General features: G+C 42.6%; 2 protein-coding genes across 3 annotated transcripts; both read right to left on the reverse strand.

Annotated features, from left to right (window-relative positions):
• Nucleotides 1-65: 65 nt before the first annotated feature.
• On the reverse strand, nucleotides 66-7,458 carry nit2 (nitrilase family, member 2). The gene is made up of 10 exons (XM_083969800.1): nucleotides 7,248-7,458; nucleotides 6,988-7,106; nucleotides 5,940-6,060; nucleotides 4,814-4,902; nucleotides 4,622-4,715; nucleotides 4,458-4,532; nucleotides 4,288-4,366; nucleotides 2,936-3,034; nucleotides 2,071-2,126; nucleotides 66-586 (listed from the first exon to the last, which is right to left on the reverse strand). Exons 1-10 carry the CDS (start codon nucleotides 7,324-7,326, stop codon nucleotides 486-488), a joined length of 912 nt encoding a protein of 303 aa, XP_083825926.1. The 5' UTR covers nucleotides 7,327-7,458; the 3' UTR covers nucleotides 66-485.
• A 1,063-nt stretch (nucleotides 7,459-8,521) lies between these two features.
• tbc1d23 (TBC1 domain family, member 23) lies at nucleotides 8,522-18,394 on the reverse strand. 2 transcript variants are annotated; one of them, XM_083969645.1, is made up of 19 exons: nucleotides 18,309-18,394; nucleotides 17,187-17,298; nucleotides 16,038-16,143; nucleotides 15,492-15,696; nucleotides 15,268-15,391; nucleotides 15,048-15,172; nucleotides 14,915-14,961; nucleotides 14,736-14,839; nucleotides 14,486-14,608; nucleotides 14,264-14,356; nucleotides 14,003-14,173; nucleotides 13,820-13,862; nucleotides 13,626-13,732; nucleotides 13,130-13,272; nucleotides 12,689-12,733; nucleotides 11,461-11,549; nucleotides 11,217-11,352; nucleotides 10,818-11,012; nucleotides 8,522-10,523 (listed from the first exon to the last, which is right to left on the reverse strand). In XM_083969645.1, the coding sequence occupies exons 1-19, from the start codon at nucleotides 18,344-18,346 to the stop codon at nucleotides 10,439-10,441; spliced, it is 2,091 nt and encodes a 696-aa protein (XP_083825771.1). In that variant the 5' UTR covers nucleotides 18,347-18,394; the 3' UTR covers nucleotides 8,522-10,438. The 2 variants fall into 2 exon arrangements, with proteins under 2 accessions (XP_083825771.1, XP_083825772.1); XM_083969646.1 differs by lacking the exon at nucleotides 12,689-12,733.
• Between the last annotated feature and the right edge of the window lie 651 nt (nucleotides 18,395-19,045).

The raw sequence follows: 19,045 nt of genomic DNA on the forward strand, positions 1-19,045 counted from the left end.
GACTGTACCTTTCTAACACGTCATTCAGAGTCATAGCTGCAGATGTTTTTCATTCACCTCACAGATCGATTCATTTATTTTAATAATAACATTTTTTTTTGTTTTTTTACATTTCAAATCTGTGAACAGTCGTTATCAACTAACATTTGTCATGAGACAGAATAAGCAAAATGGATTAAAGACCCAAACAGACAGCAACTGGATGGAGATCAGTCCAGTAAAAATAGTTTCTCTCAAAAGTTAATCTGGAGCTAATTATGAAGTTCTTCACTGCTCACCTACACCGTCAGTTCTCAGCCCATCGACTGCTTATAGAGACGTAATCACAGTTCCATCCTGAAGAGGTCTGCAGCATCACTGCACTCACATCACTGGGGATCACTCGGCGACCGTTCCAGCTGCATTTCCTGTTTCCACAATTAATTAAGCCTCAGGAAGGAGACGTCATTGTTCGATTCCTGTTCGGTTGCTTCACACCTGGTTCCTCAGCCGGATCCTTCCTGCACACTTGTGACGGAGTACAGGTCGTGGCGACGCTGAACCGTGATGGGGATCTGGTGCCGGATGTCGGACAGATACTGCAGGTCTGGAGAGGCACGGGGTGAAAACAATGAGTCCAAATTAACAGAAACAAGACGCAGTGGAGTCCAGTCCACCTCTGTGAGGCAGGCTGCTACAGTCATGTTTCTGCTGGGTGGTTTTGCAGTCTGTAGTTTGTGTTGTTGTGCATTGTCAGGTGTTTATAAAACATCATTATTACAATGAACATTTAAAGTTTAAATAAACACCTGCTTCACACAATCTCTGTAAAGAGAAAAACATTGTCTGACACATTGTCCTCTTCTGTATCACCAAACTGTACAGATGTTTCTCTGCTCAGGATCTCCAATCGGAAACAAGACGGGGGTGAATTAGTGTCATTGGAAAATTCAGAAAAAAATTAAGACTCTGCAGGACAATTTTTTGTTTTGTTTTAGATTTCTGGACCCAGTGTATGTCCAAACAAACTCGCATGATTCTTAAATGGTCAGACCCTCGTGACTGACAGATGCTGTAGAAAAAGTGAACTACAATCTTTTCAGAGACCCACAACACATGCAGTTGAAGCTGACTGGGAGAAGATACACCATCACTGTTCTCATTCAGTGTGAACTTGTCCATTATTTTGAAACTAATGTAACTAGTGTTAATGTGAACAGTGAAAGATGAAATGATTTCCAAAAGGCATAAAGTTAAAGCAGAAGTAAGCGATCCGGTCGTTTTGGCTAACTTCTTGTCAGCCGATGGAGTTAGCATTGGATAAAGGTTGTAGGACCAAACACTCTATGTAAGTGATTGCTGTCGGAAGATATAACTATTTAAGACTTATATTAACACAAACATTCAGCTTACTTCTGCTTTAAACATAAAACACTCTTTAGCAATATTTTAAGCAATATCAGTGTATTATGTTTGTTTGTTTTTTCAAATGGGGGGGGCGGGGGGGGGGGGGGGGGGGGGGGTTAATAATATGTTTTATTAACAGTTAAAAAATTCTTAATAATCTGAAGGAAGGGAGTGAGGAGCCGTGGTCATGATGAGTGTGTCCTGTTTCGGTTTTTTCTATGTTTCTCTTTTGTCTTTTTCATGTCAGTGTGTGTATGTATGACTGTAATGCTGTAAACACCTGGAGAACATTATTGAGCTATTTTGTTGAACTGTTTTGAGTTCCCTTATTGCACCTTATGTCACATGATTCTCAATGAGATTTATTTCCACGTTATGTCATGTTTAAATGTAATCTGACCACACTTTGACATCACGGAGATGCATCAGTCCACTAATTCTCCCTCAGTTGGATCAAACACGCCTAAGACATGATGTGACATGACCCAGCAGCCTGTGTGTGACCTGAGTCTGTCACGGTCACGGCGCCAACACCACAGCAGAGCACTGAGACGCATCGCTGCTTTTATCATGCAGATGTTATCGGAGCCCTTGTGCAGCGCGTCAAAAAGACGTCACTGGAGGAAATCAGCATGCACTTGTTTGATCAACACTTTGCTGCAGAGAGACGAGTCCAACACTCACCGATGTCAGCGTAAATAACGGCCTCCTCTGCTCCGGCCTTGGAGATCACTTCACCCCTGCAGAGACACATCAACAAATTACAGCTCTGTTGAACTCAACACCTGAAAATATCCACAGACAGAGCAGACTGTAGTTGTAGTTTATATTTACTCAGCTACTGTATTTAAAGGTCCACTGTGTCATATTTGTCAAGGTTTATTGGCAAAAAATGAATATATCTGTATGTGTATAATCACTATAAAATAAAATTTGGTTTGGTTTTCATAGCCTTATTATTCTTCTTTTATATATACACAAGGGTCTTGCTTAGAGAGTGTCGCCATCTTGCGCCGCCATGTTTGTACGGAATAGGGAAAAAAGAGCACGTTTCAAGAATTTCACGTTCATAATAAACACTGTTTTCATTTTACACACTGGACCTTTAAGTATCATTTATTGTACTTGTACATGAGTAATTACATGGCTGTAGCTTCTCCATCACCATGTGACATTATTCAACATTAAAACTATGTGTTCTTCACAGCAAGTTACTTTGCAAATTAAACAATAAACATTATTCAAATCATTAAAATTGATGCAAAACAATAATTTGATGCTTTTACTTATCAGAAGAAAAGTAACTAAATTGTTTTTGTACACTTCCTCAGGAGTAATTATTACATTGTTGTGCTCCTACTTTTACTAACAAGTGAATGGTGGGAATAAATCCTCCATCACTGCTGCTTCATCTCCTGTGGTCAGTCACACACAGCTTCCTCTTTAATCCTTTTCTGTCATCTCCTCTCGTCTCTTTCTATTTCCAACCCTCCTCTGTCCTTTTTACCACGAGTGACACGATCGCCCGCATTGTGAGCTCCCCTCTTACCATGGGCTTACGACGGTGCTGTGACCCCAGGCGACGTATGAAGCCGTCTCATCTCTGGCAGGTGAAGCCGTGGCCACGTACACCTGGTTATCCAGCGCCCTGCACAGAAGACAATGACCAGGTTACTGTGGTGATGACAGCAGTGGTATCACCAGCAGAGTTGAGTATGACCAAAGCAAAAGCAAGAGTTCATGTGACATATTAGATCAACTTTAGCTGTAGTTGTGGGATTTAAACCATTTCCCCTTTTTTTGTTCCACAGTCTGTGATTCTGTGTCACCCTCCTCATATCTCATGATGTTGATCTCAGCCTGCGGTGACAGGAATATGTAGTTTTTATAATTGAGATGTGTTAAAGGGCCCATAAAGTATAAATGTTTATGTTTATATCAAAGCTTTATACAGTATAAAGGTAGATGTTCATGTGTTATTATATGATTAAAGATTATAGATCAGGCCTAGGGTTAGGGTTCTATATTAATACGGTGTATCAAGAAACAAAGCCTCAGTCCACAAAGCCTGAATTCAGAAACTGAGCCTTAAAGCCCCAGTATGTAACATATTTGGCTTTTTATTAGCAAAAATCAAATATTGCTTTCATAAATACGTATTTCACTAAAGTTGAATCATACCCGCATACAAATGAAAGCTTTCTCGCACCTTAGAATGAGTTGTTACAAGTCGTTACAAATATACAAGGGGGGGCGCACCGAACCGAGGCGGCCATGTTGCATCGCCATTTTTTACGTTCAGTGGCAGTGTGACCGTAGGTAACCATGGAAACTCACCGGAGCTGTCGACTCGGGGAGAAAGTTTTCCAGGTAGCGCCTATTAAAACTGTCGCCACTGTGTAGTGTGAGGAAGGACGGAGGCACTGATGTTGCATTCAGGTGCATTCAGTTCCACTTGTTTACATAGACACTTGTTTATCCTGTTACATGCAGCGTCTGTTGTCTGTCTGACGTCTGCCCGATTTCACGTGAATGCAACATCAAGAATACGTTCCAATATGCAAACGCACCGCTAGTAATTCCTACATATTATCCCTTTAAAAACTGCTGTCAGGACTTATGTGACTTTGTGATGTCACAACAAAGCAGTCACCATGCCCCGCCCACCCAGAGCCACCATCCAACACTTGCAGGATTTGGTTTCTCAGTGTGTTTTGTTTTTACAAATATATCTTGTTATGAATCAAGACTCCATATAAAGTTTAAAATGTGGGAGAGACCTCACTGTGATATGAAATGGTAGGTAAGAGCATTTTCACTTAGAGGATTGAGATGGTGAATTTCGTTGTTATTTATGACAATGACAATAAAAGCGATTGATTGATAGAGACCAAGCCTGACCTCCCTCTCTGCAGGAGCTCCCAGTGCGCTGGACCAGTCGTCATGTTGAAGGCTCCTGGGTAGACCAGCAGCTGACAGCCTGAGGACCAGAGCAAAACCAGCTTGGTTATCTTACCTGCCAAGTAAAAGCAGCACAACTAATGTCAAATAACCCATTTCAGCACACTCACCTCTCCTGCTGTAGAGCTGTGCGAGCTCTGCAAACCTCATGTCGTAGCAAATCCCCACGCCCACCTTACAGAACGCTGCAGGAGGAAACAGAGAAATCACACAGATACAAAATGATGCTCATCCAGCTACTGTGACACAGCAGGAGTCAGGAGACGTCACTCACGTGTCTCAAACATGGACAAACTGTTGCCTGGAGTCAGCGTCTCTGACTCCTGGAAGCGAATTTTCCCTGGAACGTCGATGTCAAAGAGGTGGATCTGCACAGAGGACAGAGATGGAGAGAAGATGATGATGATGATGATGATGCTGAGATCCATTCACTGAGGAGGTTTTAGAACGAAGCCAACACACACACCTTCCTGTGTTTGAGAATGAGCTCTCCATCAGGACCAAACACTGTGCAGCTGTTGTACAACTTCCCACCGTCCTCTTCAGGGATGGATCCTGATCAACATGACATCACATGGTTAATTCATCCCCTGCACAAAACAACCAAGATCTTTTTGTTTTTAGTATACTGTACATTTAATACTTTAGTATATTGTCTGTCTTTAACAAAAAATGTAAGCTCCTGCAATTTGTAACTCACCGGCATCTCTAGTAAACCTTCAGTCCTAATCAGTGTTTTGTCATATCATCCTGTAAAGTGACTGTGAAAACACAGACTTGAACTTGATAGTACAGTAGCTCTAGTAAACTATTAACCTCCTCCACTTCAAACTCCCACAGAAAGACACAGTGACGCTGAAGACAGCAGCTCTATAACCAGAGCTAATGTGTTTGGTCTTTATTTTAGAGTGAGTTAAATTTCTTTATTTCTAAGCAGCTCAAAAATATTTATTCAACCTGGTTTTTGATTAATATTTTACATATCGTAACATTAACACCCTGATTTTATTGTACTATTTAATAGTAAAGTACTTTGGTCTATATCTCTTGTATGAAAAGTGCTCTATAGAAAAAGCACAGCCTTTGCTCTTTGGTTTAGGCTGCACTTGTAAATAAGAATTTGTTCTGAATTGCTTGCCTGGGAAAGTAAAGGTTAAATAAAAAATAAAATAAAATTTCAACAGTGACAGACTGCTGTGCTACTCTGTTGGTGGTGTAAATGATTTAATATGCAGTTACTAACCCGGCCGCTGCTGCTAAATGTGATGAAATGACACTGGTGTAAAAGGCAGACAGACAGAAAACACAGTGAGTTTGTGTATTAACTCTGTGGGTGGAGTTAAACTGTAACTCGGTGCCAAGTTCATATTCTAAAAGGACACAGTCCCTCTCTAAATCTAAAGAAATGAGATAATCTATAATTAAACTGCTCACAAGGCAATGCTCCATGCTCCCCAGACAAACTGAATTTGGAAAAAACACTTGTAGTTTCTCTGCTACATCTATCTGGAATATAGAGTTGTTACTTTGGGCTGGAGCATTCAACATTCAAGAGCAATAACACTTCTACTATGGACTGTATGTCTCCCTACCTCCCACCAGGTACACCTTGTTCTCCTTGGCGGCCTCTGACAGCACCTGGGTGGACTCTCCTGGGATCCTCTCTGCGTACTCAGAGAAGAAGCCGGTTCCATAGGGAGAGTTGAAGCACTCCTGAGTCACAGGAGAGAGACCGTCAGTCTGACAGGCAGAAGCCCAAGTGTGGTAACAAACTATCTCAAAAGGTACAGCAAAGCAGTCTGGAGTGTGTGGGTCTGCACCGGGGCAAAACACCACTGCAGAGAACTGGGTCTCTACCTCCACCTGCTCATGTGTGTGGTGGGAAGCCGGTGAGGGATCACATTGGTCTCTAATCAAACTTTTGATCAGTTGTCATATTAGTCTGTAACAGGTATCAGTAATACTTCATAGGTGCACGTGGGCAAAGGAGAGCTTCCCTTCTGTTGTCCCTGACCCAATCTGCTTCGAATGGTCCTTCTTTCCTCCCTTCCTTCTGTCTCTCCATCCCTCCTTCCTCCACTCCTTTACTTTCTTTGTTCCTCCCTTCCTCCATCCGTCTTTCCCTCCTTTCTCGCTTCTTCCCACCATCATTTCCCTTCCTCCCCTCTTCCTTCCTTGACCCAATCTGTTCCCTTTCTTTCTTTCTTTCTTTCCTCCCTTCTTTCCCTCCATCCTTCCTTCTTTTTCCTTCTGACCCAATCTGTTCCCCTTGCCATTCCTTCTTTCCTTCCTTTCTCCCTTCCTTCTTCCCACCACCCCTTTCATTTCCTTCCTCCCCTGATCCAATCTGTTCCCTTCCACCAACTTTCTTTCTTTCCTTCCTTGACCTAGGAGAACAACAGGATGGTTAAGGCAGACTTAAAAGTACCAGCACCACCAGCCTATCCATGAGTTTCAAATGTAGTCCCATACCTGCCATGTTGGGGACCCACAGGTGTTTCAAACTAATTAATTAGTTCTACGCCAATCAGAAACACAACTCAAATTGAAACACCTGTGTTGGTCCCCAACATGGCAGGTGTAGGACTACATTTGAAACTCATGAATTCTCTTACTGCTCCTCCTCCTCCCCCTCCTCACCGGCAGCAGCACCACTTTGCTGCCCTGTCCCGCGGCCTCCTTCACCAGCCTCCGGGCTCTGCTCAGGTTGTCCGCCTTGACGCTGGTCACTTGCAGCTGGACCACCGCCAGACGGAACTCTGTCAACACACACAGAGGAGTCAGTGTGTTTCTGCTGCTCTAACTAACCCCACAGCCCTGCGACACCTGAAGCCCTCTGCAGGTAAATACACATTCAGTATCACACATGAGATACACAGTGGACACAGCTTCATACTTACTGGACATGGCTTTCGCTAAAGTGGACATTGGAGCAGAGCAGTCACTGTTTTGTTTCAGTCCAGAGCAGACACAGGGCATGTGATTCCGGGTGGCTGTTTGGATTTCAAAATAAGAGCCTGCACTTATTCTGTAGCCGTTTTGCGACTTCACTGCGTCCGACAGAGGGAAATATAACAAAATACAACAATACTCATATATTTCTGTAGATATAGTTTGATTAATACTCTTATTTAAAGTGGCGCCATAACAAAAGCTCGAGTCGATCAAGTTAACGCCCTTTAATGTGAAGTTCAGAGACGCAGTGACGTCAGAAGGGGTAGGCGTTTTACTGCCAATCAAGTTTCAGTGCGAGAGTCGGAGACTTTAATAATGAACCAGCAGAAGCAAAGATCATGAGTATTATATTACATACAAACTGAATATAGTTTTAAATAATCAATTTAAACTCTGTATTTATATCAGCTCCTACTAAATCTAACTTCACATTTGAATTGTGTCCCAACTAGTCTAATCAATTATAATATACTCTACATTACACGATAAACCAATACAACGCTCCTCTGCAACTCGTTTCAAAGAGCAGAGCAGGCACAAAAACACATGATGCATTTGCTTTTCCTTCTTCTTCCTAACCATTACTTTACACATAGCAACAGCATTTGTTCTTTCCAAAATAAAAGATAAATTAGGATTTAAATGTGTCTGTTGTAGCTACTGTAGTCTGCAAGAACCACATGTTTTTATTTTTTCTGAAGTATTGATCCATAATCAGATATAGGTGGTTATGAGAACCAAAATCCATTTCAATGTAGTTTCTCTCTGGAGCTATGGTAACTACAGGTCAGTGAGCCAATCAGGAGAGAGGGGGCTCTGAGTCTCTCTCCTGATTGGCTCACTGTTTTGTGTGAGCTTTTGCAGAATAAAGATAGAGCCTGGAGACCTCCTCTATAATCAAACTTTGTACTATAGGGAACCTTTAAACTATGTACATTGTTGAAACTGTTGTGTGAGGCAGGTGATGAGTGGAAGTAAAAATCCTGCTCACTGTCCAAATTACAGCAAACAATTAGTGGTGATGTTTTGGTCCTACACCTAAACCACCATTAGGTGGAGATCTAGGACTGAAACATCTGCACTTAATAATTTGCTGCTTGACACTGTGGAGGATGTTTTAATCACCACTAAGGACATTCAAGCCACATACTGTACCTGTCAAATAACGGTGAACAAATCACTCTAACTTCATGGGTGCAGTCGAATAATCTCCATTTATTAAAAACAGAAACGCTTAGAAAATAATAGCAGTACAGTAAGGTGCAAATTACACTTGAGACATGTTGCGTTTCGACTAGTGGTTGACATCCTTTGCCAGTGATGTTACAGAGTAATGTAAAGACTCCCCAGTCAAGGATGTTCGACTCAACAGAATACTCAGAAGTATCACAAAATTACAAATTACAACACAATGCATGGGTTACACAGGAATGCTATGAAGGACTGGAGTGAAGAAAGACCAGATTTAAGAGTCATTGATTCAAGTTTTGCTTCTGGTTGCCCATATTTAAATGTGCCGTGTGTTTCACTCTAGATGACTACTCCTGTCATTAAAGAGACAACCCCTCTCTGGACTGAGGCTTCAGTTGGAAGGGGCTACATCACTTAGGAGGCTTTGACACTTTTAACCCAGGCTGCCTACACAACTAGACCTCAATGCAAACAAACATTTTAAGCCAGAAAAAAGCCAGGAAAAAAGTCCCAAAAAGGTTTAGATTAGATGGAGAAGCAGCGATACACTGCGATATGCTGCCACTGCTGGTGCCGGGATCACACGTCACAGCCATGAGGCCGAAGGCAACAGTGTCAGGCAAACGAAAGCTGCTCAGTTATGATGACAAATGTGACAGATGAGACGGCCCGATCTTAGCTCCTGTCAAAGCTGTGCATCGCGGCGCGGAGCACAGGCCCAGCTGCGGTGACAGCGGTGCTTCGGTTACAATAACAGCCTTCTGCATTCTCAGAAAAAAAACAGCCACACACAGGCATTGAAGTGGGAAAATCAACCACATACTGAATCTGAATGGGATGGAAAAATACTAAGGTGCTCAGGCTCTTTATAACTACAATCACCGAACCTGCTGTTGTAATACCGATGGAGTGCAGAAGGGGCTGTGAATGATGCTTTTTCGGAGAGCTACATCCGACTGCTATGAGATGAGGTTAAGTCATTATTATATGTAAAAGCAGAGAATAAATTATCTCCCAGAAACTCTGTAAAAGGCTCACTTCTTACTCTAGAAAGAAGGGGAACTTCAAACCGTGTGAGCTGGTTTAGAAGCCAGTTTTTTAGGTTTTCACTGCATATTCTAACTATCAGGATATGCTTTCAAAACGACATTGCAAAGGTCTGTGCTGATATAGAGCAGTATACACGATATATACATCACATATTTATAAACACCCCCAAATAATTTCTATTTAAGGCGGCCTGTTGGAAAAGAAAAGTTATCAAAAACAGTTGTTGCGGTAGGAAACCTGCCTCATGTGCCAGCACTGCTTGTTTTTGTTTTGGGATGTGCATCTTTAAGTTAAGTTTGCTGACTCATGGTCACGTCCTGACCAGAACAATGATCATTAAATCTACTGAAAACATCAGAAAAAGTGAAATCAAGAGACATGACTGAACTGTATTTACTGTTTGCCACAGAAACAGAGGGGTCAGAAACGAGACGTTCCAAGTCAAAAGAAAAAGGGTCAGTCATGTGATGATTGAACAGGTTTGCCACTGGTCGGTCAGTACGCTACGTTAAGGCCAGAGGGAAATCGCCAAAGTGGAACTGCATTGTAATGAGATCCCGTATTTTGTCAAGAGTAACGTAAAACATACACTATAACCAATACTTTTAAATTAGTGTAAGATTATGGTTTGATGACTGCAGAGCACCTAAGTATTTCAACACACACACAGCCTGTCCCACAGGTCTGCAGTCAGTGGTGTGCCCCCCCCCATGTCCCAAACACAGACACACAGGGCTTTACAGTCAACACTGCACTGGATCTGTCCAGGAGGGAGGACAGCCGAGGGACAACGGGAGAAGGTTTCACTCTTGGCAGACGGTGACTTAATAGTTTGTGTCACGGCTGGCCGGTGTGTGACCCCCTCCCTCCTCCATCGTGACACCGTCACCTCCCTTTACGAGCTCTCCAGGGCATCTAGGACTTTCATGATCTGCTGCTTGATGACCTTGGTGGCATCGCCTGCATTTGGTATTAAATATCTAAGAGAGGGGAAGGAAAGAGGACGGGACATCAGCCAAAATTACACTTGTTACATCAAACAGAAAAAGATTCAACTGGCTACTTTTGTAGTGCTTCTATGTCTACTATTATATTATGTTACTTTTACATAACATCTAAAATTGACTTGACAATGAAGCACAAGAAACCTCAGACAGTCTAACAGGTAACTGGACCATTCAGGTAATAAGGGGCTGTGAATTATATTGAATCACTCCCAGTCAAGCTTATTTCTCATCAATATGAATGCAAATCTGTGTGTGTAGAACAAGCACCTCTCCACTGCTGAGATCTCCACTCCAGCCGAGTTGTTGGTGCCAAACTTGAAGGTGATGAGTTCGGGGTGCTTCTTTTTGGATGTGATCTTCACCACGGAGTTCAGTGCTTGTCTGGACTGGATGTAGGCAAAGCCTTTTCTCGAGGCGATCTCCCTCAGGCAGTACATGTGAGTTGCTGTGATCAGCAAGTGGCTGGAGACACGGAAGAACAAGAGCAAGTGTTGATTCAATTCGAAGGAAGTGGGAATTAGTCATGTTTCAATGCAACTTTCCCCCCATTGCTTGCCCAATCCATTCTCCAACGGCCATGACGGCCGTGCAGGAGGATGGGTGTCATGAGGAACATTTTTTCACACACATTACCAAAGCCGCTGAAGCAGGCGTCCGTCCACTCACCTCGGGAACATGTGACCAGTTTCTTTCACCTCATTACATGGAATGTGATGCTTCACATCTGGTTTGTTTATCCAGGTCTGAATGTTGACGATCTCCTTCCTGTCGTCATCGGACATGGACGAGCTGTCGATCTCGTCTGCACAGAGAAGGGGTGGATGGTTATCTTCTGTTTTTCAAAAATAAAAGCTCAGACAATTTTTAAACACTCCAAAAGCCCCCTTTTTTACATTCATTGAGATCTCACCTGTGTCGTACTCCTCTTCATCACCAATACTGAACACTGGCTTAACACCTCGGTATGGTTTGCCAACACGGTCGCTGCTGCTCACATGCCTAAAGATGGAGAAAAGACAACAAGGCAACTTCTCAGTGCTGTGTAAAAGAAGAATGTGATGAAAAGTGACATCATATAGACATAACAGCGGGGTTGCACACAAATAGCAATGGCATGAAGATCTCCAGGCTGCTGTAAACATTGTTATCCCACTACTGGATAGGTTACACTGCTAAATACAAAGAAATAGGTTAAATAACAAAGAGCTTCCTAGGGGTTAAAGGGACAGTTCAACATTTTGGCAAATTGGCCCATTGCCATAATCCCTATAGTCATAGCAGTAGGTTTGTTACCTTTATTTGTCGGTGCAAGCTGTTTTTAGAACGGTGGAGCAGAGCCACGAGCTGCTCAGAGCTACGCTACGGAGGCTAATGGGATTTCTTGGTTTCCCTCATCAAACTCATCAAATACACAATCCAACAACTCCAAAACGCTCTGGTGGACAAGTTGTGACCTGCACATTCACCACGCTATGAGATAATAACGGAACGTTACGAGACAGAGTTATTTTCGAGGTAAATTCATGCAAAATCGCTGATGAGCAAACCTACTCCTAAAACTATAGGGATTATGGCAATGGGCCAATTTGTCAAAAATGTTGAACTATCCCTTTAAAGATTAGTTCTGAATGATAACCAGGGCTATTTAATGGAATTTAATCAATAAAGTGGATTTTAATTTGTTTGCATAGCCCCAGCTATCATCTATAAGAGCAATGAAATGGACAGACGGACTGGTCAGTGCGGTTCCAAGCAAACTGCAGTGAGGATGAGGTTCTCCTTAAAATTGCCTCAGTTACTCAGCTCAGAGAGAGAGACAGCAAGTTGCAGATGTGGAGATGAGTCGATGCCTCCTGAGAGGCCACAGCAGCTTAAACAGTGACAACGTTAAGGCAGTGCTACATGTTAGTGAAAGCATGAAGACAGATCAGAAGAGACGTCTCGTACACGGCCCTCCCACACTGTATGGGGAATGTGTGCTGCTGTTATTACATGAGTGAGCGGTGCTGGCAGGTACTAAAGCATGCGTTAATGTGACACAGTGCGCTACTACGTGTCCTACAACCCCGGGGGCTGGAGTGGGTCTGCAGCCAGTGGGCATGCTGGTGACAAACAGCCTGATGTCAGGGAGCTCTTACCGATCTGGAATCACCTTCTCTGGCCAAGGCAGATTGAAAGATATTCTAGCGTGGAATAAGGCACAAGGTATGGTGAACTGAAGTCAGAATACAACAGAACTGCAGAGCTAAAGGTCGTCAGGGTCCATATTTACAGTCCACGCAGCTTAGACTCTTTAGCAACATTTCTGCTGACTACATCAAGTATAAACATGGATCACCCCCAAATACTCGAATAAATACAAAAACATTAATGTTAATATGTGTTTTTTGGATATATTGATTACAAAGATTGTTTATTAGTGAGAGGGATCAAACATTTGAAAACATCCTGAATAGCAAATTTTGCTCAGCAAATGAAAATCATGGCAAAGCTCAATGTTAATGTTGAGAATAAACAAGAAGTAAAAGAGTAAATGGGAGATGTGTGATGTAGCATTGGTTTCATGAGTGGGTCCTCACCTGTCTACGGGGGTGGAGGTATTCTCGATGAAGCTGATCATCTTCTCCTTTACGTTTACCGACTTGGACTTGAGAGCAAACGTCATTTTGTTCACCAAGGACTTGACGCCTTTGCTGTCCCCAGGGCTGCTCAGAGACTCTCCCTGTCAAAACAACGTGAAGTACACAATGTCAGTGATACATCCTGTGTTTTTATTCCACATGTAGTTTTCATATCCAAACACAACATCAGTAGTATACACGGGAAAAGAGACGCATCCTATCACTAAACAGAGCAACCAACCCACACCCAACACACGCTCAAACCCCACTCCAGCCTGTTGAAATAAAGCAAAAAAGAAAGAGACAGAAGATACAGATGTAAAACTCCCATTCCTCAAACATTATCACTGTACAGCATCTCCCCAAGAAATATACCTGGCCCACTCATCCTGTATGACTTTAATTCACATGCAGTTGTGTTTTTCAACTCTACCGTCACTGTCTGGTCACTTACATCTGCAGAGCTGAGGCTGCTGTGAGATCCTGATGTGCTGACGATCCAGTGGACGTATGAAGAGTCGAGGCCTTCCACGTTCATGTCCACCAGGTGCTGCTGCAGCGCTGCAATCACACAGACCTCACTGAGTTTCAATTCTTAGCCATATACTGTACAATATGAATACACAGCCTTCAGCAGCATGCACTTACCCATGAAACCTCCTTTTGCAATGCTGACATATTCTTTGTTTTTCTGCAAGAGGAAGTAAAGATGTGGTGAAGAACACGTACATTTATCACATTTAGCAAACAGTGCAATAATTTATGTTTCCACACAGGAAGCAAAAGAAAGTCTGTGCAGTCTGTCATCCATCCCTCTCATTTGTCCCTGACCTGCAGGAAGTGGGCCAACACCATGTTCATGTACATGTCCTCCTCCTCCCTCCCACTGCCCATGAAGCACAAGTGCTCTCCACTGGCGATGGAGCCCGACTCTAACGACTGCTTCTGAGCCTCCAACAGGGATTTCACAGAGAGGGCAAACTCAGACGGATTCTGGAGCATCTGTTGGAGGAAAAGAAACAAATTAATTACCGGTACTTACATTTAGTAAACACACATGGTCATGTATAAACCATTTTGCCAATGTCTCACCAGGTCAGAGTCCAGGTGGAAGGCTGTGGACAGGTGCCCAGCGTTGTACTGCTCCGCAGGCCGACAGTCCACCACGAAGAACCGAACCCCATCCTTTAACATCCATCATTTTGACATTACATATCATCCTCTCTTTTTTGTTTCTCACGTGACTGACACACTAAATATTTATCGTTTCTTTATTAGTTAAAATATGTGAAATGTAACCTGAGAGTTTCTGACCTGCTGCAGCTGGTTTGCCTGCAGGATTTCCGGCACAGACACAGGGAGACACAGGGCCTGACTCAGGTCAATGTCCTCTTCTTTCAGAGCCACCAGGCTGCTACCAAACAGATTCTGGTTCATCTACCAGGGCAGAGAAAGCATAGATTTGAAAGTCTGTTGTGCTGGTTCCCACACCTCTTTGTTGGAGCTCGAGCGCTACTCTGTGTGTGTCGAAAACAAGCTTTTGTATTGTCACAGAGCACCTTACCTTTCTGAGGGACACGGGGGTCTTGCTCTGGTAATACTGAGCCAAAGAAAACAAATCTTCGACGTCTTCGGCTTCCAGGAGAGAAGGAAACGCTTCCAGCATTTCTGTGACACAAAAATCCTTGTTAATTTCCACTCTTAACAAGATACAGAGAAAAAAAGAAAAGAAGCTTAACTTACTGATGATTTCCTCTTTGCCGCCTCCTTCTTGTGAGAGGATGGACTCTCTGAGGTGGGAAGCAAACACAGACAAATCAAACACACACTTCACTTTTCCTGAATATGACTGTGTCTCTGTTTAGCAGCTGCCTACTTGGCGTTGACGAGCATGACGAGCATGAGGAAGAAGACGAGGAAGGGGTCGGCCTGCTGGAGGTAGCAGTCCCACAAGCCCTGGGTGACGTCAGGAAGGCAGTGACTGGAAAACACACTGCCCAGCTATGGAGGAGACAAACACAGAGACACAGTCCTGAATCGCTGAATCACTGGGAAACAACATGACATGTGAACGTGAAGAGAAAAAATAAACTCACCCAGTTGATGGCATAAGAGTCAGGTGTGATCTTTTTGGTGTCCAAGAAGGAGCAGAGCTCCGGCTCGTGGTACTGCAGCAGTAGTCTGTACAGGTGGAAGGGTCGGCCGTTCGGCACACAGTCCCTGAAACAAACAGCATTTTTCCCCAGACATCCCGGTTATTAAAGTTCATGCCTACGTGTGCAGTGGGGTGAAAAGGACAAGCGAGGCTCAGATGATTCACCTGGGGATGTATTTGTTCATGACAGCGTAGAAACAGTTGTAAAGGTCGCTGCGGGGGAGCTGAAGCCCCAGTAAAGGTTGGAGCAGATGCGGCCAGCTCAGCTCCGGGGTGAAGGTGATGTTGCGGGACTTACAGTAGAAAGTGATGACTGACTCGACATCAGACACCGCGTCGCTCCTCTCCTCCTCCGATACACCCAGCTGATCTAAACATGGGGACCGGGGAGGGTGTTAGTTGTGTTTTTCTACTGAGAAAGCTTGAGTGAGACTGTACATGACTATTAAAATATGCATGAAAGAGCACTTTTTCTGGATGCCTAGTTTTTCTGGGCATCTTTCCGATGAGAGGCTTTCTATTTTGAGCTGCTCTTGTTGTCAACTTGTCAGAGGGGCGGAATAATAAAAGACATTTGTTCCTCGGAAACCTGACAATCTTCTGTAGATACCGCCAGGCTGTGTGATTACATCATGAGGAGGACTCTCATCCTAGGTTTTACAACAATCCCAAAAATCTGCATTGTGTGAAAGATTAGAGGCATTTACTCACCGATCAGCTGTTGACTGCGGTTATGAATGAGTGTCTGTTCTGGTAAATCGAAGACGCCGTCCCAGGGAGACAGGCTGTCTCCTTTTCCAGAGACATTTAAAGCAATCTGCAAACACAAGGACACAAGGAGGCACTGCTGAACATGCACACACTGAGTCAGAGAGGAACAAAACGCACAATCAATCCTGAATGCAGCTGCATGAATTGACATTAACTGGTGACTATTCAGAGTTTTTAAAACCCAACGATAGCTGCAATCAGAGCAGATGATCGCCATAACAAGCAATGCGACACTATCTAAGAGTTTTTTTTTTTTTTTAGGGGCTAATACTAAACATGTTCAAGATCACCAGAATTATCAAATATATAACACTGACCGGAATGAAACAAACAACTAACAAAATACAGTTTGTTTAGACTGGTCAGATAACATCATGTGCATCGATTATGTCTCCAAACACCACTGTCACAACTTGTGTCCGCCATTGATTTCTAAGTATTAAGATCATTGTAATGCCAGCCATTGAGTTTTAAACATTTAGAGTATTTAAAAACATTAGGACCAATACATTAAGCTCTTAAGCTAATGTACATAAATACTGCCTAATATTTCCTTTTAGACTTATTTACATATATATTACATATAAATTAATCACATTACATTTTAAAGACTATAAAATCACATTTTTATGAGTCAATAATTGACAATTGTATAATTTTTATATTAAAAAAAAATGTTTGAATGCAAAACTAACATCTGTCATCTACAAAGCCTAAAAAATGGGCAGTTGCATAAATGTACAGGTGTTAAATGTCCAAAATAGAAGCTTTCGTTATCTGTGGACACGATTCATCGATTAAGTATGTAGTAGGTATGTGGTTTCAGAGTCCAGACTAAAGCCCTGGGTATGGGTGTGTCATCAGGAAAGCACGGCCCTGAAACCACTAGAGCATGAGACGCTGGCGTTACCAGTTTGTTAACTTCTGCCTGACGTAAATACGGTAGTACCCACGTTCACGGCATGTGGATGCTCACAACAAAGCAGTAATGAGTTCTAGTCATGTCATACATACACATACACAATACCTTGATTGTGAGCGGTAAGGAGTGCATGCTTTAACTACACTACAGACACATTACGACCTCACCTTCCACATCTTGGCCTTGTGTTGGGCCGAATGCTCCTGGACCTGGATGATACTTCTCTCCATCTCCATGTCAGAACCTCCCGAGTCCAGAGCCTCAGCTAGATCTTGGTCCCTGAGGAGACATTGTCAGCACACACTTACTATAGTTTGATGTTTTGGTTACAGCCTAGCTAAAGGATGTATTTATGCTTTTATAGCTGTAGTTATTGTCTATGTGTGCACTTTTCTTTTGAACTACTACTATTCTAAAATTGCACCTCGAGACAAATACAGTTATTTGAATTGAATTGAATTGTCTAAGGACCGGATTTGCTGCTTTTCACCTGTAGTAATAGGCTAATGCTCTAAGTACTACAAATGAGTTTCTCGATGTCAAGTCAAACAAAATAAACAACTGTATGCTTTATGTGATGAATTATAATCTGTACACTTAACTACAATTGGCAGTGATTAATAAATGAATGATATGATAGAAATCTGACTTTAGCTTTAATCTTCTGTATCATTGTAATGTGAATCGTGACAACAGGTTCGGATGATGTAGGCTATTAGCTTGGCTGTTTAACAGGTGATCTAATAAAAAGATTTGGAAATCACCAAGATCCTTAACTTATCTTTAGAAAGTCCTGACAGCTCCAGCACGACAAGTCCCTAACATGACTTGCATCATGTGATGTGACTGTATTTGAACGGAGAGCATGAGGTGAGAGCCTCGGCGCTGCCAGGTGTGGTTCTGTTCGGCAGAACTCGACCAACACCGGCTAGTTGCTGTTAGCTCGCTAGCTAACAAGCTTGGTATGCGAACTTGTCAATACGAGAAAGAAAAGGATGAAACATATATATATAGCGACTGTTATTTTCAGAAACTCTTATCTTTGTCCGTCTTAGTGCCGTGGCTGCTTAACAAAACCAACTTAGCTCTTTAACATTAGCTGGCTAGCTGCCGAGCAGTAACGGTACCAGACCGGGCTCGACCGACGGCCGCCGTCAGCGGAGCGGGTTTAACTCCCACACTCATGTTTAGTTACTTCACACGAAGTGCCACCAAATGAAGCCGACACGAGTGTTTGACAGTCAAAATAACGTCTCTAATAACATTAGTCCGATAGCAAATTGTCTCACCAGCTGCCCTGAAGAGCTTCCTCCACGGCATCCGCCATTGTTGTGTTGACGGAGACACGTCAAATGCCGTCAACATGGCCGGGCTGTCGTGCAACGCTGTCATCGATTAATGAGCCACTTATGGTCTGGTGAAAAAACACACTGTGCTTGTTTCCAGATGTGACAAAGATATCAGCACTGAATATTGACAATGAGTTACACCTGAAAAAAATAGGCCTTGTTTCCAGATGTGACAAAGATATCAGCACTGAATATTGACAATGAGTTACACCTGAAAAAAATAGGCTTTTTATTACTTGTACATTTATTTTGCTATTTGTATATTTATTATTTGTATATTTTGCTACTGTACTGTTCTAATGTTATCTATTTGTAAGATGACCTTGAGTGCCTTGAAAGGCGCCAACAAATAAAATGTATTATTATTATTTTATTGCTTTTTTTTTTTTTTTGTCATAGATAAGAAACATACTTCCTGCCATGGTTAATTATTAACAATGGTTGTATTTTACTGAATTGTGGTTGCAAGCCGGTGTGTACCTTTAACTGACGAAGCTAAATGGTATTCAGCCATCATTTCCTTCAGAAGACTCATTACTACTACATTATATTAATATCCTGGGTTAGTTTAATAATATAAAAGCTGTATCTCTATTTCAGTGTTGATCATCCACTTCTGGTTAATGTGATGTTCCAAGTGCTGCATTTTATCTAACATGCTAGTGTACCAGTCAGTA

Source organism: Trachurus trachurus (assembly GCF_905171665.1).
Source record: "Trachurus trachurus genome assembly, chromosome: 4".
NCBI classification, from domain to species: domain Eukaryota; kingdom Metazoa; phylum Chordata; class Actinopteri; order Carangiformes; family Carangidae; genus Trachurus; species Trachurus trachurus.

What these genes read in the sequence shown, in the direction of transcription:
- nit2 (XM_083969800.1), bottom strand. Translation starts at nt 7,326, where the DNA reads ATGCCCTGTGTCTGCTCTGGACTGAAACAAAACAGTGACTGCTCTGCT. An exon ending in TCATTCTCAAACACAGGAAG is followed by an intron (nt 4,716 to 4,813) that starts GTGTGTGTGTTG and finishes TCCTCTGTGCAG; the next exon opens with ATCCACCTCTTTGACATCGA. An exon ending in GAGCTCCTGCAGAGAGGGAG is followed by an intron (nt 3,035 to 4,287) that starts GTCAGGCTTGGT and finishes TCTTCTGTGCAG; the next exon opens with GGCGCTGGATAACCAGGTGT.
- tbc1d23 (XM_083969645.1), bottom strand. Translation starts at nt 18,346, where the DNA reads ATGGCGGATGCCGTGGAGGAAGCTCTTCAGGGCAGCTG. An exon ending in CCCCCGTGTCCCTCAGAAAG is followed by an intron (nt 14,609 to 14,735) that starts GTAAGGTGCTCT and finishes CTGCCCTGGTAG; the next exon opens with ATGAACCAGAATCTGTTTGG. An exon ending in TGAAGAGGAGTACGACACAG is followed by an intron (nt 11,353 to 11,460) that starts GTGAGATCTCAA and finishes TTCTCTGTGCAG; the next exon opens with ACGAGATCGACAGCTCGTCC.